This window comes from Cryptomeria japonica, chromosome 1, assembly GCF_030272615.1.
Source record: "Cryptomeria japonica chromosome 1, Sugi_1.0, whole genome shotgun sequence".
In the NCBI taxonomy this organism is placed as follows: Eukaryota; Viridiplantae; Streptophyta; class Pinopsida; order Cupressales; family Cupressaceae; genus Cryptomeria; species Cryptomeria japonica.
This window is the reverse complement of record NC_081405.1, coordinates 681806077-681831623: the sequence shown is the minus strand read 5'-3', so window position 1 is coordinate 681831623 and position 25547 is coordinate 681806077. Positions and strand designations below refer to the sequence as shown.

Below are 25547 nucleotides of genomic sequence, written 5' to 3'. Positions count from 1 at the left end.
GTTCCTAGATCGAAAATTTTGGGTTTGTGTATTTTTTGTCAAGACAGAGCTTGCCAAATATGATTGATACAACTCCAACTTTGGTTCAATCCGTGGATAGTATTCTTGTTTATGTTTAGTTCTCATAAATTGAGAAAATCGAGTGGTGAAAATAAGAGTTCTTCACAGTTTCGTGCTCTAACCTCTAAGACAAAACATAGAGGTCAAGTTTATTTATTTTATCCTTATGCAAAACCCCAAAGACTAGACTGTATAGTGTTAATATTAGCAGACTTGTTTTGGTTTTAGATTTTAAATTAGGGAGCTTCCCCTATTAATTTGAAGAGAGTTTTCCTCATCCATTGTTCTATTTTGTTTCATCACAAAAATGACAAATTAAAACACCAAGAAGACTCATGCATCCAACTATGCACTTGGTGCTATAGTCACGTAGCATGGACATCTAGTTGCATGTCATTCATAAACTTTTAGTGAACAAAAAAGAGTTGTACACCATCATACACATAATTAAGCAACGGTGACCTTACCTTCTTAGTAAGGGGACATCATCCATTTTTATCATAAGTTGCTCCATTTTTTGCATACCCAAAGCAAGTTGGAAAACATGTGTTGCATTAAATGGGTGACATACAACAATTTTATTTGGTCTTAAAATAGAAAAAGAGAAATGAAAACAAGAGTTGATTGCCTTAGCCAATTTCTTGTTCATGTGCATCTTAGTGTTGGACTTGAATGCTCACAACTTGACTAGGAGTCACTCTACCTAGTGGACATAGGCTTTACATAGACCTACATCATGCTCTCATAAGTCAAACATTTCAGGAAGTTCTGCTTGTTCAACAAGATTCTCTACATGTTTGGACATCTCCATGTTCTAGATGGCATACCACAACAAAGACCTAGGAGGTGCATTATGCCAAGAAAGTTGGACACTTTGGCATTGCCAAATATTGGGAATGCTTCAACAACACTTCTACTAGCCTCACATGCACTTAGGCATTGAGTGCCACATAAAGTTTTGCATTCCTTGCAACATCACAAAGCCTATAAACAACCACACTTCCCTTTTCCTCCCAACATGGCCTTGGGAATCCATAAGTATGGATTTCTTGAGCAAGCTACCTATGACTAAGCATCAACATGCACTCGATTTTTGTTGTGGTCTATAGATTTTCCAAGATGGTCGTCATGATAGCATTCAAGAAAAACCTTACCATGGCTGATGCTACATGTCTCTTCTTCACTCATGTTTGGGTCCACTTTAGCTTAGCAATACTCATCACCTTTGACTATGACCCACAATTTGTTTGTCATTTTTGGCATACATTGTAGATACATAATTGGCTAGATGTACAACCTTTCATCCGTAAACAAATAGCCAAATATAGGTGGTCAATTTGCACTCTTGTGCATCTTGTTACCCAAGTTTCGGTCCTAATTCGAAACTTAGCTTGTCTTGCTTTTTGATTAAGTTGATCAAGTCATTTTATCATTTTATCGGTCTTTGAGTTAAGTTCTAGAACACCTTTCGAAGTCTGATAGCTTATTTTGAACTAATTGAGGTCTTTGTTTCCGCTTGTGTCTAAGTCTAGTTAGCCGTATTCTTGTTTTATTCTTTGAGTCGGTCCTTGACGTCTCACTTTGTATTAAGAGTTCCAACATGTTTCTCTTCTCGGACTCCCAAGCCTAAATTGGAACTTCAATGTCTTAGTCAAAAAGTCATTTATTGAAAAGTTATTTTCGCGTCTAAGTCAAAGTTAAAGAATTCTAGTCGGACTCCAACATTAATTCTGGAACTCTTGTCGGGGCCAGACATTGAAAATGGAACAACAAGTTCAAAAGATTGACAAGTCCAATATTTGTAAAGTTTCATTTTAGGAAGCATCATTGGAACCCAATGAAAGTTATGAAAGCTTCTTGAGAAACTTTTTGGGTTTGATGGTAGATTCTGGAAGTAGGTGCGTTAGGCGACATCGGATAAGGAATTGTTTACTCCCAAGGCATAAAGAGATGTTACTCACAACCATCTAAAGTGACTTCCGGAACATGAAGTGAGTTCGACAAGGAATTGAGAATCATTTAAAAGTTTGATGACCGTTAATGTTCCAAATTAAAGGAAGCTTCAACAGCAAAAGGGGGCAAATTTCAAATGCACAACATTTGTGGAAGGAGCTGAGGTAGTTGGGCATTAATTGTACCTACAAACTTGGTTATTTATCTCCATTTTAACCTTAACAAGCATCATTTCAAAATTCAAACTATGATTAAGAGGCGAGACTCAAGGGCAAACTCAAACGCATTACTCACGTTAAGCAACTGTATGAGCCAATGAAGAGGTGAGTAGCTTCGAATCTTAGAGCATCCATTTTTTGTCCAAAGTTCCCTCTCAAGGTGTCTTATAGAGCATAGTGGTGGTTGTTTTTGGGATTTTTCAGCTAAATTCTATGGAATTTTTGTAAGATTGTGGAAAGATGAAGGTTAAGTATTAGGGTTATGAACATTTGGATGGGTCATCTAGGTTGTTGTCGGAAGTGGGGGACATGAAACCGAATTTTATGAATTTAGATGAGTTTTGGTGGTAGGTGTGAAACCCTAATAGGTACCCAATGACAGAGAGATTGGTAGAGAGTGGTTTAAAGGAAGCTATTGCGTTCCCTGTAGCCATGCAATGCCTCAAGCTAGTGCTGGCGTGCATCAATCGATACAATCTAGATACCAGGGAAGTAAAAATGAAAGACAATCGGGTTCTAATTACCCTAGATTATGCCACGATACACAATTGCTTCTGGCTCTCTAATAGAGAAGCGAATTCCCATTGGGATTTTGTCTTGTCACAATGTGGGTTTAATGCCAAGAAGGGGGTTTGGAGGAATGTGATTTCAAAAGAATGGTTCTTGAAAGATCCCTGCTGGTTCTATACTGAATTTTTTCTCTGAGTTTGGTTGTTGTGATTGAAGTTTAGAATGGGTTCTCTGAGGTTTTATGCTTATGTTTTGATGTCAATACTTGCTTAGAGTTTATGTGTTACAAAATTGCCAAGGAAATAACACTTTGAACCACAAAATGAAGGAATATAATTGACTGATAAATAAATCAGAGTTCTGTTTTTTAATGAACAGCAATGTAAATACTTCTAGAATTAAGAATTCTAATTATTTAGGAGAAGTAGCATACCATGAGCCGAATGCCCATCCTGGAGAGCATTTTATTGATGAATAGAAGAATGAAACAATCTAAGGGCTTCCAGCTGTTGCAAATGGGTCCAAATGGTTTTATGTGACACTAGGAAAATTACCAAAAACAAATATCTGAATTCCACTAATTTCCACACCTGGCTCCCAGGAGGAATTATTCAATCTACTGATCAAAACAAAAACTGGAGGTGTAATTTATTCTTGTAACCACTAAAAATCGCTGAGTTGCTGATGTGCAACGCTGACCATGAGATATTTAGGAGAATTAAACCCTCTAATGGCTGGATTGATGGTATCTAGCATTCTAGAAGGTCACCAAACAGTACGGCTGCATCTGGAGGTTGTACGGCTGCCATAGGAAATGAATTATCTGACCTTCAGTCTGAAACCCTCTCCAATCTGCATACAAATTCCCTGTAATTGCTGTAATAAATCTGAAATGAAGTCCAATTAGGAATTCTGGGTGAATTTCTCCATCCCGTGAATTGGGGTTTTGTCCAATTTCACCTTCTCTTCAAGGAGTTTTCGTTTCTCAAAGTTGCAAAGCTACTGAATTGAGTTGCAGAGCTCAAATTCCAAAAGTTGATTGTAAAAATGATTTCCATGATGCCAAAATGAATCTCCTCATCTCACTTTATTACCTCCCTAACCCTAATCGAACTTTTTAGGGTTATCCTTATTTGATTTATTGAAATTAATTAAATATAATAGCTTCTTGCCAAATCGCCTAACTTAAGGGTCCTTTTATTCATTGACTTGGCCCCAATTTTTTAAAACACTCAATGCCTAGGAAAATGTGCCATGGGGTCTTTTTAATAATTGTAATTCAACCTTGCACTTTTTCTTATAAAGCCACTTTAATTAATTTCGTCTATTTTTAGAAAAAGTGACTTTATATTATAATGACATTATAACATCAAATAATAACAGTTCCTAGTGCCAATTGCCAAGTATAGACCCCCATGTGTCACCACTGTCATCTCCTATCCACTGAATTCACTCGCGGAGATGGCTTATAGGCGAATCTCCAAACCTGAGTGATCTACTAGGGGAGTGGGGACATTACAGTCCTCCCTTCCCAGAATTGCTTGCCCTCAAACAACTACAAAGTTGGATGTTGAAGTATAACCTCTCCTTCCCATGTGGCATCCTCTATAGGCAAGTCCTTCCAATGTACCAGATATTCCTTGATCACTTTGCTCCTCAACCTCCTCTCCCTCATGTCAACAACTTCTGCAGGAATCAGAGTAAATCAACCCTCCTCATCTAATGGAGGCAAATTAGGTGATGGAATCACATTCTATCCCAAAGCCTTCTTCAAACAAGACACGTGAAAGACATTGTGTATCTTGCTCTCAGAAGGTAACTCAAGCTCGTATGCTACTTCTCCAATCCTCCTTAGAAATCTATATGGGCCATTAAATCGAGGCTTGAGTATCTCTGCCCCACTTCTGTTGAGCGTACTCTGCTTGTAAGGCTGCAGATGCAAAAACACCATATAACCAACCTCAAAAGTTCTGTCAACACGGTGTCGATTTGCATACATCTTCTGCTGGTTCTGTGCATGCTGAATGTTATCCTTAAGTACCTTAAGGATATCCTGACTGTCATATAACAAATCTCGAGCTCTAGGTGCTCTGCTGTCACCTAGTGCCAAATCAACAAATGATAAAGCATCATAACCATATAGGGCTCGGAAGGGAGTCATACCAATAGACATGTGGTGCGTAGTATTATAACAATACTCTCCCAAATACAACCAATGCACCCATGCTTTCTGCTGACCTAAAACATAGTTACGCAGATACCCCTCTACCCATTTATTGACTATCTCTGTTTGTCCATTTGTTTGTGGGTGGTAGCTGGTACTAGGGGTCAACTCTGTACTTGCAAGACGGAATAACTCCCGCCAAAATATACTCATAAATCGGCTATCCCTATCATTGACAATAGTTTGGGGAAGCCCATGAAGTCTAAACACCTCACAGAAGAATAACTCCGCCACCTGTGAGCCTGTGTAGTTGGCTGCAATAGTGAAGAAATGTGCAAATTTTTTCAATTTGTCGACAACTATGTAGATGCAGTCCTTCCCTTGTACCCTCGGAAGATTAGTGATAAAGTCCATAAAAACACCCTCCCACTTCTGCTCTAGAATGGGCAATGGCAACAAAAGTCTAGCAAGGAAAGTATGCTCTGACTTGTTCTGCTGACAAGTCACACACTCACGAACATAGCATAGGACATCATCCTTGATACCCTTCCATGAGAATCTCTCACGAACCTACTTGTATGTCCTGAAGTACCCCGGATGTCCTGCTAGTGGTGTGTCATGGATGGCATTTAGAATCATTTCCTTCAGTTTCGATCCAGGAACTAAATAGATTCTATTCTTGTAGTATATCACATCATCAATCACAATGTACCTGTCATCCTGGATCTATCCATCCATAATCTCGCATTGAAACTGATTTTTGGAATACTCAACTAAAAGTTGAGACTTCCAATCAGCTGAAATCTCACTCATGGAACATAAGGCAGCAACTGAAGGCCTCCTAGAAAGTGCATCGGCAACAACATTTTTCTTCCCCTTGACAAACTCGATGTCCTGAAGCCGCTAGATACCAAGCATTGCATCAATCTCTCCGAGACCAACATAGAAGTCATCAGTCAAAGTATAGTCACCCTTTTGTATACTGAGTTGTGGGACCCTCCTGGTACACCTCATAGCAAACCCATCAGCCACTGTCACAATAAAACCAGTGAAGTCCTCAGCTTGTAGTCCATGCCTGGCAACCAGTCCCTCGTCAATGAAATCGTGTGTCACGCCACTATCACCAAGCAAGTCAAGCATTGCCCTTTAATCATTCCCTTGAGCCGAAAGGAGTGGATCCTAGGGACTCCTGAGAGAGTAGCAATAGTGACTTTGGATGTACCCAAAGTCTCATCTTGTGCAAACTCTTCCTATGGAACCTCATGCTCATCGTCATCGTGGCTGCCCTCAGAAACTGTATCCTGTACTTGCTCATCATCCACATCATAGTAGACCTCAATGAGGTGTGCTTTGCCTTTCCAAGGTATTTGTGACTTGGCTCCCAAGGCTCCTTACATGTGAAACACAACTTCTTCCTCAACTCATTACAAGTCTCTTGATCCATCCTAGGAGGAGGTGGTGCACTCTTGTGCTGTGTAGATGATCTCTGAAAAGGCTTAGAGTCTCTGGAGAACTTCTTATCTTACTGATAAGAAGGGGGTGGTGGTGTAGTCTCTAGTTCCAGGGTAGTTTGTATAGCCTCATGAAGGATCTTAGGCTTAAGAGCATTGACCAGTCCCCACAACCTATCATGTAGCCATTCTATGAATAACATTACCACTCGTCTATCCGACATCTCAGGAACCATCACAACAATACATTGAAACTCATTGATGTAAGTTTCAACATGCCCGGTCTGTCTCAATATTGCATGGTCTCGGTAATACAACTCTACATCCTTCTTGTCAAATCTAGCAATCAGCCACTCAGTGAACTCAGTGTAGAAGTGTATAAGACCATGGTTCTGGGTGACTAAACCATGATGCCACCAATTATACGCCACACCCTCCAATTGTAGCACTGCAAACTGTATGGCCTCATCCTTCGACATCGTCTTAAGGGACAGGTTGATATCCAATTTGTGCACCCAAGCACGTGTACTAATCTTCCCATTGCCATCGAAGGGAGATAGGGTAATCTTACTACTGGAAGCCCGCTTAAGATCATTGTTCTATTGCTGTTTGGGCCATATATCATTAGGGTTTCTCATATTTTCTCTGCGCTGCATACAGTACCGGTGTAAGGGAAAAGCATCTCTAACATGCCCTGGGAGACAAGCCCACTCATCATTGGCTACCATAACCATATCCTGAAATGCAACACCCTCCTATGGGTCAACTGGTGGTGGTGGCTCATCTCTAGGAATGAAATGTGGGTGCATAGGCCTGTCAGCTGTCCAAGTGTGAGCCTTGCCACGCGTTGGTGAAATAGATGCACTGCCCAATGATGAAGGAGCCCTACTGCTGCCATGGCTCCCTTTAGCTGAAACTGACCTGCTATGCCTGTCACGTCTATCTTTGTGATGGTTCAAATCCATTTTATCCAGAGTATCCTATAGTCTGTAAAGTGTCTGGACAATCCTCAACTGAGAATTAGCTAGGGTTTTCAGTAACTCAGCAGGATCAGGGTGGTTCTGTCTCTCCTCCAGTTGGGGATTCCTATTACCATCATGAACATCACCCATTATTGTACCAACTGGAGAACCTGTATCAAAATTTAAATGCCCAAGTACTCTCTCGCGAGTGTAAAACTTATATGGTCCAGTTCTTCCAGGATACATAGAATTAACAAGAAACCCTCAGGTTGGTAGGATCATACTCTAATACCACCGAAAGATCCTTGCCGTTTGTATACTGAATTTTTTTCTGAGTTTGGTTGCTGCTGATTGAGTTTTAGAATGGTTTCTTTGAGGTTTTATGCTTATGTTTTGATGTCAATACTTGCTTAGAGTTTAAGTGTGACAGAATTGCCAAGGAAATAACACTTCGAACCACAAAATGAAGGAATATAATTGACAAATAAATAAACCAGAGTTCTGATTTTTAATGAACAACAATGTAAATACTTCCAGAATTAAGAATTCTAATTATTCAAGACGACAAGTAGTATACCAAGAGTCCAACGCCCATCCTGTAGAGCATTTTATTAAAGAATAGAAGAATGAAACAATCTAAGGGCTTCCAGCTGCTGTAAATGGGCCCAAATGGTTTTATTTGACACTAGGAAAATTACCAAAAACAAATATCTGAATTCCACTAATTTCCACGCTCTGGAATTATTCAATCTATTGATCAAAACAATAACTAGAGGTGTAATTTATTCCTATAACCACTAAAAATCACTGAGTTGCTGATGTGCAACGCTGACCATGAGATATTTAGGAGAATTAAACCCTCTAATGGCTGGATCGATGGTATCTAGCATTCTGGAAGGTCACCAAACAGTATGGTTGCATTTGGAGGTTGTACTACTGCCATAGGTAATGAATTATCTGCCCTTCAGTCTGAAACCCTCTCCAATCTGCATATAAATTCCTTGTATTTTTTGTAATAAATCTGAATTGAAGTCCAATCAGGAATTCTGGGTGAATTCCTCCATCCTGTGAATTGGGGTATCATTCAATTTCACCTTCTCTTCAAGGAGTTTTCGTTCCTCAAAGTTGCAAAGCTGCTGAGTTGAGTTGCAGAGCTCAAATTCCAAAAGTTGATTGTAAAAATGTTTTCCAAGATGCCAAAATGAATCTGCCCATCTCACTTTATTACCTCCCTAACCCTAATTGAACTTTTTAGGGTTCTCCTTTTTGATTTAATGAAATTAAATAAATATAATAGCTTCTCGCCAAATTGCCTATCTTTGTTGAAGATTAGCGTCGGTAAGCAATCTTCCAATCTGACTGAGTCAACTAAGTTGTTTAATCGGAATTAGACAACTTAGTTAACCAATTAATTAATATTTAGTTATGATAAAAATGGTATTAATAATTATTAATATGTAAATCGATTAATGCATGAATCGATTCTTTGTTTAAATGTATTAACATTTCTATAGTTTGTCGCATTAATACATACTTGCTTCTAGGAGGAGAGACTTGATGATTGGATAAGAGATGTGTTGTTTAGCACAGGCATCATGTTAGGTATTTAATATCAATCTCTGCCTCCATATGAAGATTGATCAGTAGAATAAGAAAAGATAGTCCTCTTCCAGTATATAAAATTCATACGGTATTATTAGCAGATCGAACTCCTTGTTTTGCATACTCTCTATCACTGACGTGATCTATCTATTCAACAGATCAGCATTAATAAAGCATATTGAACCTAGGGTTTAAACCAAGTCGATTCTTCTTTGAGAGGTTATTCTAGACAACTATCAGATAATTTTGAAATTATAAATCTGATCACCAAATTTATCAATCTTGAGGGTCCTTTTATTCATTGACTTGGCCACACCTTTTTAAAACATTCAACACTTAGGAAAATGTGCCATCGGGTCATTTTAATAATTATAATTCAACCTTGCACTTTTTCTTATAAAGTCACTTTAATTAATTTCGTCTATTTTTTAGAAAAAGTGACTTTATATTATAATAACATTATAACATCAAATAATAACACTTCCTAGCGCCAATTGCCAAGTATAGACCCCCATGTGTCACCACTGTCATTTCCTATCCACTGAATTCACTTGCAGAGATGGCTAACAAGTGAATCTCCAAACCTGAGTTATCTACTAGGGGAGTGGGGACATTACAGTTCTCGCCACCATGAGCAATCCAATCAAACTTTCCCAAGACCATACATAGAACCCACCTCAAAGGAGAAATTGCTGACATCATAGTCTTGTTACATCGGGTACATGGAGATGAAGATGCTTAGAATCTTAATGAGGGGATGTTCTTTTTCATCCAAGTCATCTGTGCAGGAAAGGAGTATCTGGATTGGGCTTCATTGATCAGCGATAGGCTACATAGTATGATTACTTCTCTCTGCTTCAATCAATTTTTCTACATGTCGTATTTGCTTTATGCCCTAGCTTGCACCAAACAATGGCCTGGACTTACCTATGTAGAAGAATTCAAAGACGACATCCAAGTATATGGTTTCTACATGGAGTTGTAATTGGAACGAAGTTATGCCAATTTCCAGAGGGTGAATAATGTGCTCACCATGGGCTTGGTAAGGGAACTGTAGGGACACCCTGAAGTGAGGATATCTGTCGAAGCTGCTCAATTGGTCAACCAATGCAGGAGCATTTTCATCAAATTACCTACCTTCACTTATATCAGGGTGGGAGGCTTCGACGACCTCCCATTCAAATTGCCAAGGTATGTGGAAGATAAATGGGTCCTTATTGAATTGTGTAGGCAATTTTTTTAGGTCAATAAGGGAGGTGCTAAGAAAAGGAAGATAGGAATTTAGCTCCCCATTTATTGTGTAAAGGGTTTCGAGAAATATACATTAGATGAATATGAGGTTATCAGGTTACAGTTCAATAGCAAGGGTTTTGTTCAGAAAAAAATACAACTAGGCCCAACATATGATCATGTGCCTCAGTCGAAAGATTATTGGGGGGATTGTGACAATGATTTGGAAGAAAGGAAAAGAGAATGGTCAAGGATGACCTTAAAGTAGATAATAGACTACCAATTGGGTTGGCAGGTAATCGGTGTAGTGGATGATGGGTTAGACTTGATATACCCTACACACGCTTTGAACATACAAGGATAGCCTCTAGAACCTATAGATTGGAACTAGCCAAAGGAAAGTGATATTGACAACACAACAAAGGCAGTAGTGAAGAAAACAATGATGTGGGTAGCTAAGAAAATGGGAGAAGCCTCAAAGGCCACTTCATTGAGAGAGAAGAGAACTACTTCGGGCGGCTCAGGTACTATTGGCACTTCTTCAACGCCTACTACTCAGGTAACATCCTCTATAACGAGAGGGGATGGAGGTAGTGAAAAGCCTCCTAAAAAGGATAGGACCCCAAAGGAGAAAAGAGGAAGGGTGTTAATGAAGAAGAACAGAGAAAAGAGAAGACACCAGAGCATGCCGATCAAGGAGATAAAGATAAGAATACATCGGATGATATTGAGCAAGATGTTGTAATGGAAGTCCTTGATACAGGGAATCCTAGTCGAGGTAGGCCTAAAATTCCCTTTCCTTTCAACTTGCACAATATTGATAGGATGCCTCTCATTCAAAGAACCCTCTTCTTAACTCCAGATACTATGCAAAGTGCTTCTAAAACCCTAGCCTCTCCCTCATAGCTTGATGTTTCACTTTCAAGTAAGAGAAAGAGAGAATCCATTAGGGAGCAAGCCAAAGACCCTATCTCTCAAATCTTGTAGTCTACCCCCACGCCCAAAAGAAAAAAGCTCAAAATTATTGGATGGCTTGTCGAGGATGAGGACTTAAATCATTTGTTCCTGGAAGTTGCGCAACCCAATGTACAAAAAGACCCGAGTTAGGCTACTACAAATGACTTTAACATTGCTCGAATTGATATGGAACCTCCAAGTGTGGATGCAGATTTGCATAACTTTCAAATTATAGCTACTGGGGTAATGGAGGGGGTGGAGAAAGAAAAATTAAGTAAAGGACTAAAAGGTCTTGTAGATTCATTGTTTGATTGTTTAAGATCTCTGCTTGATGTATCTTTACAGGAGCCTAGTGATACAAGGTCTTGTAGCTTGATGTAATGGAGGGGGTGGAGAAAGAAAAATTAAGTAAAGGACTAAAAGGTCTTGTAGATTCATTGTTTGATTGTTTAAGATCTCTGCTTGATGTATCTTTACAGGAGCCTAGTGATACAACAGGTGTATTTGATCCTAAATCCGATGTAAATAAGGAGATGATATCCAAGTTGCAAGTTGATAGTCACCTGGGCTGGATTACCAAAAAATGGATTGATAAGTTAAAGGATCGAGTACCCTCATTTATTGAGAATTTAATTAGATCTTATGATGAAGTGGTACTTGCTAGGAATGGTGTGACCACAGAGATAAGTAATTCAAAACTAGAAGAAACCACACATTGACAAGCCATTAAAGGGATGCAGGAAATGTTAATGTTTATATCAGATTTGAATATAGGATCTTTTAAATCTTATTAATGCAATTTCCACTTCTTATATCAATATAAGGATTCCTTTGTATATCAATTAATTTAACATGAACTGCTGTACAATGATCAATTAAAACTGATATTAATCTTATTGCAATTTTACATGAAAATAGAATCAATTAATATATTAAATTTCCAACAGCAAATGGCCTGCAATATTCTGGGAGGCAGTCGATATTGTTTCTGCACTGTAATTATTCTGTACGTCCACAATACGATTGTCTCCCTCCTTATATAAGGAGAGAGACATGCCTCTACATGGATCATGTCCACGTAGAGACATGTCTCTGCGGAGACATGTCTCTGCGGCCGTGCAAGAACACACTGATACGTAATGTAATGCAGTCGATAATTATTGGTAACCAATTTGCATTTGTTACATTGTTAATATGATTTGCTAAATGCACATAATCTGATCGATAGTAAATATTGATAAGCATATGATTAAATGTTATTTGATATAATCAAATTAATTATATGTGTATATTTAATAATGTATAGTTATACATTATTAAATATATACATATGATTAATTCATAATCATATTTCAAGATTAATATCTAAGCAAGAATCTTATTAAATACATAATGCAAATAATGGATTAATACTTGTAGAGGATAGATATCAAATGCTTAAGGCCGATATGCCAATTAAGCATTTGATTTCATTGATTAGAATTATCTGACCGAAGCTACAAAACATTAACAGGAAATTGTAGACATTGGATTAGACACAGTTGTTAAAGAAGGTATAATTCTAGATGTTACCTCTATCCTATGTGAAAGTTGGATAGACAGTTTAAAATGGAAATGCAATTTTTTGCAGCAAAACATCAAAGAAAAAAATAAGTTGTTGACAAAAGCTAATGATATCGCGACCCAAATCATGCAAGAATTTGAAGACATCAGGTGTCACCTTAAGAAGAAAGACAACTCAAGCAAAGGAACTTAAGGCCAAGTTTGTTCAGAATGTAAATGACCTGTTTGATCCTAAAACATTTGATGAGGTAAAGCATGAAGAGTTGGCAATAATTAACGCTTCACTGGTTTGGCGTGTCAATCATTACAAGACATTCTTAGCCAATAGTGAAACCATCAAGAAGATAAGGGCTCAGTGGCCAATGAGAACTAGCAGTGTAATTATTCCCTGAGCCATCAAAATCCCATGTGTCTTAAAGGCGTTACAAGGTTGTAGAGACAGAAAGACTCAACAACAAGTGGCACCATCAGGCAATCTCTTAAGGCATTCAGTTCAGGACATTTTGTCATCTTTGTTCTCCCCTTTTATCAATTTGTTTTATTTAGTTTGCTGCGAAGCTTTGGTGGAAGTGGAATCGATTGTGGAAGTTAAACGAACCATTTTTCAAGAATTCATGGACAGTTATGTTTTGTAATCTTTAAATATGCATGTAGTGGACTTTCAAAGGATCCCAAATTTTGATCCCCCTTGTCCTTTGAGGCATGAGTGAGACACGATCAGATTTCTGTTGGTCATTTTCTTTTGTATTTTTTGAACATTAATTTCTGAGTTGCAGTGCCTTTGTGCATCTGGTTTTATGAATCTGTGCTATTCTAAAACTTTGCTTTCATAATCAAAGAATATAGTTATTTTGTGCAGTGTCCATATTCTCATGGGTTATCCTATATTCTCAGAAGTTGGTTTGATCTAAAGTTTTGTGAAACTCAGCTGAATGGAGTGATTAAATTTTTGTGTTAATGCTACATTTGATGAGCCATTTTCTATATGTGGGTGTTTATTTGATTTAAATAAGTTTTCTTGCCCCTTTTCTATTGTAGTCTTTGCTGTTCGCGTCTGTGTCATGATGATGAGCAGGTGTTAGTACCTTTCCTACTTTTTGGTTAAAAGTATACCCCTATATTTTAAGTTTATTTTCAAATTATTCAAGTAGATTTGATAAGGGAGTTGTACCTTCGTTAAAATTCAGTGGGAAACTACTTGCCAAGTTCTTGTTAGTTTGCCCAACTGTTGCTTAGCTCTTTGGTCTTTTTCGTGGTTAGAGAGTCAATTGAAAATCAAATTAATAAAGACCAATCTATTAACCAACACATCTACAATAGTTCCCATCCACACACTTGTAATAATCCTACAACATAGCATTTCACAAGCTACGAGGCATAGTCCTTTTCAAACATGTCTTGGGAACCTATGGTACCTTTGACATTTTCTATTCCACACCTTCCGCAATGGAGACATGAGCATAGGAATGGGAAGTTGACAAGGCACAAAAGTTTCTGCAACACATCCAAGATATGCCCCACTAGGTTCAATAGATATCATGCTAACAATAAAAAAACAAAGATTGCCACAACACTCAACACACCTAAAACTTTTTAGGTGGGTGACAAAGTGTAGTTGCATCAACAAAATAGATACTTCAAGGGGCCACACCTAAAGATTAAGCCTTTGTGCCATGGTCCTTTCACCTTCTCTACACAGTTGGTGAGAATGTCTTCATCATTGACTTTGAACAATACTTTGGTTTACACCCAGTATTCGATATGGAACTCCTTAAGCCATATTTACCCACTCTATAGGGACCTACAACTGCCAACAATTCTGAAAAACTGAATCTGATGCATTCACATCCAACCACAAGAGTCATCATTAATACCACTACCACTTGTTCTCACCGTGACACTTGTTTTCCTCATCGTACTGCCAACACAATGGGGACTATAACTCCTCTAGGGGGACAGATGATTTGAGTGCAACTTTGCATGTCCTCTTAAATTGTATCATCTATGCACTTAGTTTTATCCAACTTGCTCAACACAATACTCACACATCAATGTGCAACATTGTCCTCATGTATTTGTGTATAGTTTTCACATGCCATCGTACATTACTAATCTCATGCATATTGTGGCCCTACACATGGTTGCATTATGCTGATTTCTAGTTAGATCATATGTGTGCAACATGTGGGGCACTCTCATCCACATAATATGCTTGTGAAACATGGGGACGTGTTCCTTGTCCCAAAGCCTTCTATCCCCGTCCCCTACCTATTTCTAGGATGGTAGAACATCAAGAAGAGGTTAACTTGCTGTACTTGAACCTACAAAAATCCGCTAAAATGCCCAGAAACATCCCCTGGCGTTTGGGGACGTCTTGCTGTCTCCGGGACGACTAGGGAACATCAGAGACATCCCTCATTGTTCCGAGGATGGCGAGCTGTCCCTCGCACCTGGGAACGCTTCCAGGCGCAAAAAACAATTAAAAAGCACTTTTTTAATTTATTTTTTTGCATGGTTAGTGACATGGGATTCCCATAATGAGATTGAAACCACAAATTGAACCCTAAAATGCCAAAAGACTTAAAACCAAAAGAAATCATTAACCCAACCATCATATTTCTCTTTCATTTTCTTAGGTTTTGCTCCTTGCTATGAGAGTTTGCTTGTTGGAGAAGAGATTGGCATGATCTAGAGGAGAGATTGGACTGATTTTTGTTTCGCTTCAAGTCTGAAACAAGTTCCCAGCTTCAATTTTTAAGCCACAGCCAAGGGATTTTAATATTTTCTATAGTTTTCTAAGTTTTTATCTTGCTAGTGAGTTTGTAGATTGGAAACATTTTCATTCATTTTGTTTCAGACTTTCAACTATAAACAAAAACATACAAAATGAGCAGCAACAACAGTGATAGTCATGAGGGTAGTGAAAGTGAAAATGAACTTGAAGTGAACACAATGTCAATAGACCTTTCTTCTTATGAAAATCCAACCTCGGGTTCTATTGCACAAGACTGTTTTGCATACCCTACACCCTCTCTTGAAAAGTTTGCAGAAGGCCCTTTCAACCCCAAGAAACCATTGCTTCAATTTCCCACAAATGTGACCACCAACATGGGCAAAAATATAGGGGGCAGCAAGAAGTGGCTTTTTCATGTTTGCAACACTCATTACCATGAAAGCTATACTAGAGTTATAGGCCATCTAGTGGGTGAGAGTGGAAAATGTGTTGTTTGTGATGCAATAACATTTGAACAACAGATTGAAATGGCAAAGTTGGTTGGAGTAAGTGGGGACAAGATCATTACAACTCACAATAAGAAACAACAATCCATTGATTTGCATGCCTCTTCCAATGTATAAGTTGGAGAGAGTGGTGATGGAGGGAAGAGGAGAGCAGGTGAGAAAACTTAAGTGATGGTAATGAACGTGCAAAAACATGAGCAAGCTGATGATGTAGTGGCCAAATTCTTTTATGCGTATGCCCTTCCATTTCATTTAGCAAGGTCAGCTTATTTCAAAACTATGGTGAGAGATATATTGACAATTGGACCCTCTTATGCCCCCCCTTGGAGAACATATTTTGCGTACCTCCCTCCCTGACATAAAATATTCAAAAGATACCATGATGAAGATGGAGATGATGCAAATATGGATTAGGACTGGCTGTTCCATTGTCATGGATGGGTGGATTGATATTTGACATAGGCCACTCATTAATGTTATTGTTACATGCCCTACTGTTTATACTTTCTTCAAGCTATTGATTGTTTTGGAAAACTTAAGAATGTTGTTTCCAGTTTGGCATTTTGAAGGAGACCATAAAAGAGGTTGAGCCTTCTAATGTTGTTCAAGTTGCGATAGATTCATCTCGCGTTTGTAAGCTAGCTGGTTTGATGATGGGTGGGTTGATATTTGACATAGGCCACTCATTAATGTTATTGTTACATGGCCTACTATTTATACTTTCTTCAAGCTATTGATTGTTTTGGAAAATTTAAGGATGTTGTTTCCAGTTTGGCATTTTGAAGGAGACGATAAAAGAGGTTGAGCCTTCTAATGTTGTGCAAGTTGCGACAGATTCAGCTCGCGTTTGTAAGCCAGCTGGTTTGATGATTGAGAGTGCTTACAAACATATTTTCTGGCCTCCATGTTGTGTACATGCTCTGAATAATGCTTTGAAAGACATTGGCAAAATAGATTGGGTGAAGGTAGTAGTGGAAAAGGCTAGAGATATTCAAATGTTTGTATCAACTAGAACACTTCACTTGCACTGTTTTGGTTTTATTCAAAGAAAGAATTCCTCAAACCAGTTGAGACTAGATATGCTAGCTATTTTATTTTGTTGGAGAGGATGTTGGAGGTTCAGGATGCTCTACGATCCATGGTTGTTTGTCCAGACTGGAAAAGGTGGCCTCAATCAAAGATAGATGAAGGGAAGGTAGTGAGAGAAAGAATACTTGATGAGTCTTGGTGAGCCAATACCAAGTAAGAAATCTCAATGTTTTTTTTTTTGAATTTGTTACACTTTGTATTTTAGAAGTTTTAATTTTTAAATGTTGATTGCAGGTATATTTGCTCTATCATATCACCTGTTGTGGGGGTAATTTGGTATGCAAATATAGACTCTCCTAGCCTGGGAGAGATCTATTAGACTTTTGATAGCATGCTTGATAAAATGAAGCAAGTAGTTTGTCAAAAGGATCCTGAATTGCAATTCTATGAGGAGTATATTAGGCCTATTGTCACAAAAAGGTGGAACACAATGAACACCCCTCTTCATGTGCTTGCCTATGTTGTTAATCTGAAGTTGTATGCACCTAGAGCTGCCCAAGTGCTTCCTTTCGAGGATGAAGAAGTGATAGAGGGGCTCACAACAATCCTTGGTAAAATGTATAGCAATGACCAGGCAACCCTTCTTCGAGGGAAGTCGCTTAAGTTTGCTGATCTTCAGGGTCCTACATTCAGAAAACTAGAGGCTAGGATGGATAGGGCCACCATTGCACAACAAAAACCCATTGGATGGTGGAAATTTCACCAGAATTGAAAAAAAATTCTATTTGTTTGCTCTACCAAGTTGTTAGTTCCTCTGTTGCAGAGAGGAATTGGTCCACCTATGGCTTCATCCACTCCATTAAGAGAAACATGCTTACTTCAAAACAAGTTGGAAAACTAGTTGCAGTTCATAGTGCCTTGAGATTTAGGACTGATAGAATACCGATTATCGACAGATTCTAGCAGCGCTATGGGATGCTGATCCTGAAGATGTTAGGTAGATTGATGAGGAGGAGGTGCCACCAGGATTAGTTGGGCTTCCATTGGATGATTCACTTTTGCTAGAGGGTGATAGTGACACAAGTGGTTCCGAGTCTTTGGATATTGATAGCCTGAATTTTGCTTAGTTTCATAAACTATTGTATTTTGATGTTTGAGACTTCTAGATACATGTTTTAGACTTTTGGATATTGATAGACCATGGTTTTTTGATGTTTGAGACTGCTGTTATAATGCTTTATTGAAATTTATTATGCTGTTATACTACTGCTTGCATGATTTATTTACATTTTGATTTTGTTGTTTTCGTATATTGACATATCTCTCTCTCTTTCCCTCTCTCCCTCTATAATATATTAATATATTTTGAAAAATTCATATATATATATATATATATTTATATATTTTGAAAAATTCATATATATATATATATATATTTATATATTTAAAAGTTTGTATACTACCGTCCCTCGTCTCTATCCCTGAAATACTGTGGAATGTAGTAATATGCTTCTGTATGTGTGTGCCACCTAGCAGCCTCTATGTCATAGAACACAATTATACAGCTAGCACTATACACAATTGATATATGGTGTTGTTTGCACCACATGTTCCTGGAATACAACTAACACCATACAAGTTTGACACATATCATCATCATGTCTACATACGTAGCGCTCCATAAACATGGCCCTTGTAAGCATATATCTGGAGCCTAGTTGATATTCTATGTGTATAAAGACCGACTTTGTACATTCTGTAAAGTAGAAGAGGCATAACAGATCCATATCTTCCCTCTCTCTAAATTCATCTTGTTCATTCTTAAATGAAAGTGGAATACCTGCCATTAGCCTTCCACATCCAAGTGGATATTGGTTCACATGTTTGTCTTCCTTAATCATTCTATGATCTTGTTGCATTACTAGCTAATTGTCAGGATCACCCCCTAGTTCACCTGGGGAATCAGATCACAGATACACAATAGCTCATGCAATATTTCTGAATATCAATTAACAATGAACGCAATCTAGCAGTTTTGTGCTTATCATTTGCAATGTTCATAGAATAATGTAGATTGGCCTCGGTTTATGGTTTATCTTTGCTATCAATATTATTATTATCTTATGATGTACCATGAATTTATCTATTTTGTTTCTCTGTCATTCATTACCAATTATATTCATTGAGTGCTTTGGATAGTTTACATTCATATTTTCACAGAACTCACTTATTCAACTCACTAATATATTCTGTACGCTTTTCTATTTGCAATGCAAAAAAAATAAATTCTAGTAAACTGCCTTACATTAAATATATAAACAATGTGTGAGTTCTGACAATGCATAGGCTGAAATTGCAGTACATAAATAAACAATCTTAAGCACATTTTATTGGTTCCACTGGTTTCAAAATGACTCAAATTTGATATAGCCACTGTAGTCATTCCCATGGAATTTTCTTTTACAGTTTAGCTGAAGTCAATTATTAGATACTAATTTACCGACATGGCACTGTAACAGTAAGCGTTCCACCATGGATGGGAAACGACTTATTGAGAAGATTAATGCAATTGTATTTCTGGTATGTTCTATCTTCTGCTATTTTTTTTTGAAAAGGATTTAAATTTATATTTTAGTGAGGCACGTCTGATTGCCATGTTGTCTGCTTGCCAGGCCAGTGCTGCTTTGGGCATTGCTGTTTTCATTTTTGCAGACACAATCATTCATCTTGCAGCTCCTGGGTAGATCTCTGCTATATTTTTACTGTGTTTTTTTTTGTGTCTGCTTGTGCCCTCAGTCGATCCTAATACTATTTCCATTAGCATAAGACAATCCTAATAGAATATTCATACTTTGAGAAATAATAACTGATTTGTCATAGTTTGTTTCTTGTTTTTAACATTCTCAATCATTAATAAGTAGGGAACTGTCATTTATCTGTGTGTCTATAAGTCTTCAGGATTTCCATTCTAAGGTTTGCATGCAGTGAACAATTTCAAAGCTTAGTGAAGATGAATGTTGCACTTATTTGATAGTGAGTTTATTTGACTCAATAGTAGTTTCTGTTATTTACATGTACTTATTCGATAATTGTGACCATTTTTTCAGATATGGGTGGAGGGCTTTGTTAAGATATTGAGATATATTATATAAAAGTTACAGACTCATAATAGCATAAAATACTTCAGTAGTTCTAGTGATTGTAGACTTTATACTATTAATATCTTGGAGGGGTTATATGCCGCAAGTAAAGGTTGGTTAGTTTAAGAGACACCATAATCTAGATCCTGGGTGGTCTAGGGGACAATGCTCTAGATGTGTTATTTGTGTGTGTGGATGCAATAAAGAGACAAGAGTTTAGATAGAGAAGAATATATAATTGGAACATGGATTTTATTAATTTGCACATTTTGTATGTGTCATATTCTGGTGGGAGATGTACGGTTGTGTATTTTATCCTATCTATCATATACCTCTAATCTATATCTCTATGTTAACTATCTTATAGATATTTTATAAATTACAAGGCCAAGGAGGCAAAATGGTCATTGAACTGAATGATTATGATAGTTGAACTCCCACATCTCTTCATTTCCTAATGCTTGGGCTTTTGGTTAAGTAATTTGTGATTGTGACAAGTGCCTTGTCATGAAATAATTCTAGAAATTGAAACTAAAACGGTGTGCAATGTTCTATGATGTGCAAGATTTCGCGTTGATGTTTGAATTGTATTCCCTAAGAGAAGTGGTGTGGATGGGTGAATATGTGGCATAGACTTCAGACAAAGTTACTTGTGAAATTGTATGGCATTACCTTTGGCATTGCATGAATGGCACATGATGCAAAGGGCTGCACAAGAGGTGTAGGAGTATCATTTGGACTAAATGACATGGTTCTTGTGCTTGTAGGGTTATACATGACTTAGGGAGTTATGCAAACTTGTGCAACATTGTACCTAATGTTGTGTAAATGATGCATGATGTTAGGAATTGTGCACAAGGTTGTATATTATTGCATAGGTGACCAAGGCGAATGTGCAAGCCTATGCAGCAGCATAGAGATCATTTGCCCCTTTTTGAATAGCAATTGTCCCGATTGCCATTTAGAGACATTTGTGCCATTCGTTCAACAATCTGATATCTCTTGTCGCCCATTGATATGGAGATGCTTCAAGGATTAGTTGTGTACACACCTTGATGCATGTACGATTGCCTAAGGATTTCATCACAAGAAATACTTGACACTAGATCACAAACTAATTCCTCTCAAAAAGGATTAACAACATGTGAGAAGTGGCTTTGGCGAGTGATATTTATACCTTTGGTTCTGCATGAATTAGTCCTTCCTAAACTGTAGGGCTACACTTACAAATGAAGCATGGTTAGTGAAAATAGTTGCTTGATGTTGGCATTAGAGATAAGATTCTTCATGCTATCATTGACCAAGAAGACTATATCAAAGAATATTGCAAATACAATCCCAATGAAAATGCCTTCCATTTCACTATTAGATGCTGGGTATAAATAACCTCAACCTCTTAACAAATTCCGTGGAACAAACTCTTGGAAATACATTACAAAAAAAAATAGAAAACAACCTACATAAACAAAAAATAACAATGATAAAAAATCAAAACAAAATAAGCAAACTATCTACGTGGTTTGAATGACAGCATCTTCCAACAATCCCCCTTATTACATCATTGTTTTAAAGTACTAATGAGAGAATCTTGAAAAGTATCAAACTTCACACATCCAAAAGGCTTGGTGAAGATGTCAACACATTGCTTTTGAGTAGTGCAAAATTGGAGCTGAATATTATTTTGTTGAACATGTTCTTGTATGAAGTGGTAGTCAACTTCAATATGCTTGGTCCATTCATGAAACACTGGATTGCAAACAAGCTTGAGAACACTCTGATTGTCAAAATAGAGGATTGTGGGTTGCTTTCGAGGCACCCCTACTCCTTGTATGCGTTTTAGCCAAATTGTTGCACTTGTTGCATGATATTTTGTTTCCGTTGAAGAATGGAAACTAAGCTTGCTTCTAACTTCCCTAAGAAACAGGTCTTGAACATAAGAAGAATACAAATCAAGATGTGGATTTCCCATCATCAACAAAACCTACTTAATTTGCATTTGTGTATCATGTCAAGAAGAATTGATCATTCTTTTTAAACCATAATTCATTGTACTATTGATATACCTTAGTACCTCTTTTGTGTTAATTTTAAGCAATCAGATGTTAATTTAACCAATTAGATTATAATCAGACTGTGAATAAACAGTAACAGCAATAAAACATAAGACACAAGACACCAATACCCTGGGAAAACCTCCCTCTTGGAGGTGAAAAACCCAGCCTTTAAATGTGATATGTATTATCTCAAATATAGACAGTTTACAAGGCAATGACTTATCTCAGATTGCTGTTCAAGATATCAGTGATGAATGCAGCCCTTCACTAACAGCAGGTGATAAGGAGGAGCAGCAGATGTCCAAATCAGATTCGCCCAAGAGACCTTATGGAGAACTCCGCCACATTCAACCTTGAAGGGTTTTGTATAACCGCCTTATACAAGTTCACATGAGAAGAGATCGCTGCTAGGAGAGCAGATCGCATTTGATGATGATTGTGTGTTGAATGACTTCATCTTGGAGTGGTTTATATATCTTCCTTTTGGCGCCAATCATCCTCAAGTCGGCTTGTATGATAATTAATTAATGTTGTATTATTAATTATACATTTCCCATGTTAGATATTTGGGTCCAGCCCAATAGACATTGAATTTCCCTTCCACGTTACATTTGGGCCCACCCAATAACATAATTAACTTCTTCTGTAATATCCCCATATTGTCAAATAATAATCATTTATATCTAATATGCTAATGCATCAATTATTTTAGTATTATATAATCAGATTCATGAACATAATAAACAGATTATTAGTCACATTCACATTAACATTAAGTATTTATTAAATATTACATAAAATTAATATTCTTATTTACACAGTAATTATAAGGCAACAATAATGTCAGATGATGTATGATAAAACATTAATAGACAATGATTTAGATTTGGGAATAAACACATAGTGGCAAACCAGATCTTCTGCCTTTGCATCAATTACATAAACCATACATGAATTTTAAGACAGCGATCTGCTAACAAGTTTGACAAAGGATAAGAAAACAAGAAAACTAGGAATTTGTTTGTGTCAAAAAAAGAACACTCGGGTTGAAGCCACTCAATACACAACAATCGGTTAATATGCTTTAGTAAATGATATTCATGATGATCAATGAACAACGATTACTAAGTTCGATAATTAACAAGAGCGATGTGAATGTTAAAAATATTAATTGTTAGTCAACACATTAATCAAGAGGCACGATTTGTCTAAAGGGAAAGGTGCGATCAAGGAAAGGTTGTATCCATCACCGAACAAAAGGGTGTGACCATTCAACCATTCAAATATATATTTAATAAGAATCACATACTCATTAGGAAGGGGGGGAGACATTCATCACAACAGATTAAGTTTAAAACTACAAAAGATCAATATATATTATCGAACAGATCAAAACATAACTGTTATTAAGTTACAGGCAGTAACATCCTTGTTCTTGGTGGTATGCAAGGGGATGTGCTTAATACGTATGCTTAATATATGAAGCCTGATAATGTTATTATGCAGAATTTAATAATACTATTAATATAGACTGCAATACGATGACAGTCATATTTAATTTTATTACTATGGCAGACTAGATCTGATGCATGTCAGATCTGTCTGCTTTTACAACCACAATAGGTAGAAGTGGTGTTAATAATTTATATAGTAGGTAATTACCAAATATATTGGTAATATATATATATATATTAGAATAAGGGTAATAGATTTATATATGATAATGATGTTAGCAAGATTTATATTGGCTTGATATATATATATACTTGATTATATTTTCTTAGATTATTTATATATGCGTGTCTTATCTCGTAATCAATCAAAGGAATGAATGGAGGAAGTATGTTAGGGAATTGTAGTTTACCGGTTCTCCCAAGCTAAGTAGGCCACCCCAAGGGATGGAATTGTCATAATGGGACATTCCTGCCTCTTGTGGGCCAAGAGGTGAGTTGTCATAGTGGGACGCTGCGCGCTCTTGGGCTTAGTTAGGTTGAGCAGTTTACAAGCACCCTCTCAAGGCTTTCCTACCAAACTAAACTATGATTGGTTATAGGTAGAAAGACATGTTTATCATTCTTTGTAATATATGTGCTATTAATCCATGTATTTATTCGTCAATTCATAAGTTTATTGAATGAATAGATTAAGTCACTCTCATAATCTGAAAAAATGATAAACTATATTATGGAATTACTAATTTAGGACGAAATTCAGGTAATACCTAGTTAGGGACATTACATCTTCCCACGTTACATTTGGGTCCAGCCCAATAACAACTTAATTGAGATAATACATATAAATTTAATTGTCATTTGACAACATTAAGAGTTTGATAAATAGGTATCCGAGCTAGCTAACATTTTCAACACTCCCTCTTAGCTAGGGAGGATATCTGCCATATGTCATGATCCATTCATGACTTTCATCTTGCATTGCCCGCAAGGATGAATGTATAAGCTCTATAGAGTATACTTGCAATACAAACACATAAATATCATGAACTCATTTCATGATGTCCATCTTGCATTGCTCGCAGAGGATGGATCCACCTTGCATTGTCCGCAGAGGGTGGAAGAGGTCTTACACCTCAGCCTTCTCCTAGAGAAGGACACGCTGTCACCTTGCATTGCCCGCAGAGGGTGACTCCACCTTGCATTGCCCGCAGAGGGTGGAAGACATAAACTTAATTGCAGCACTAAGATTGAGACTTCCTCTCAATCAATGCTGTGTTCTCCACCATTCCAAGCTTCTCTCTGAAGTATTCAAACTTCACCCAAGCTAGAGGCTTGGTGAGAACATCAAAAACCAGTTCATCAGTGCTGATATATTTCAGCTGAATGGCACCTCTTTGTGCCATATCACGAATATAGTGATAATGAGTTTCCACATGTTTTGACCTGTCATGAAACACAAGATTATTAGACATTTTAATACAACTCTGATTATCACAATAAATAATAGTGGGTTCCCAAGGTTGTCCAAACAACCCAACAAGAAGCTTGCGAAGCCAAACTGCTTCTCTAGTTGCCACACTTGAAGCAATGTATTCAGCTTCTACAGTACTTAATGCAACTGAGGACTGTTTCCTACTGGCCCAAGAGATCATAGCGGAACCCAAGGTGAAACAGATTCCTGAAGTGCTTTTCTTGTCAGTAACACTTCTAGCCCAATCAAAATCAGAGTTGCCTTCCAAATTGATTGTTGTGTTGATTGGATACTTCAGCCCATAGCCAATTGTTCACGCAAGTATCTCAGGATGTGCTTGGCTGCCACCAAGTGAACATGCTTTGGCTGGTTCATGAATTGGCTAAGTGCACTCACTGCATAGCAAATATCTGGTCTAGTGTTGACTAGATACATCAAGGATCCAATCAACTGCCTGTACTCTGAGGGATCTGCAAAATCAGAATTAGT

At 37.4% G+C, this 25547-nt stretch overlaps 1 protein-coding gene across 4 annotated transcripts in view; it reads left to right on the top strand.

Annotated features, from left to right (window-relative positions):
* Positions 1 to 25547, top strand: part of LOC131044844 (uncharacterized) — a 201678-nt gene that overhangs the window by 63158 nt on the left and 112973 nt on the right. For all 4 annotated transcript variants that reach the window (XM_057978294.2, XM_057978293.2, XM_057978296.2 and 1 more), the window contains 2 exons: positions 19459 to 19519; positions 19612 to 19679. In XM_057978294.2, the coding sequence (XP_057834277.2) occupies positions 19459 to 19519; positions 19612 to 19679 (129 nt within the window). The remainder of the gene's footprint in view (positions 1 to 19458; positions 19520 to 19611; positions 19680 to 25547) is intronic.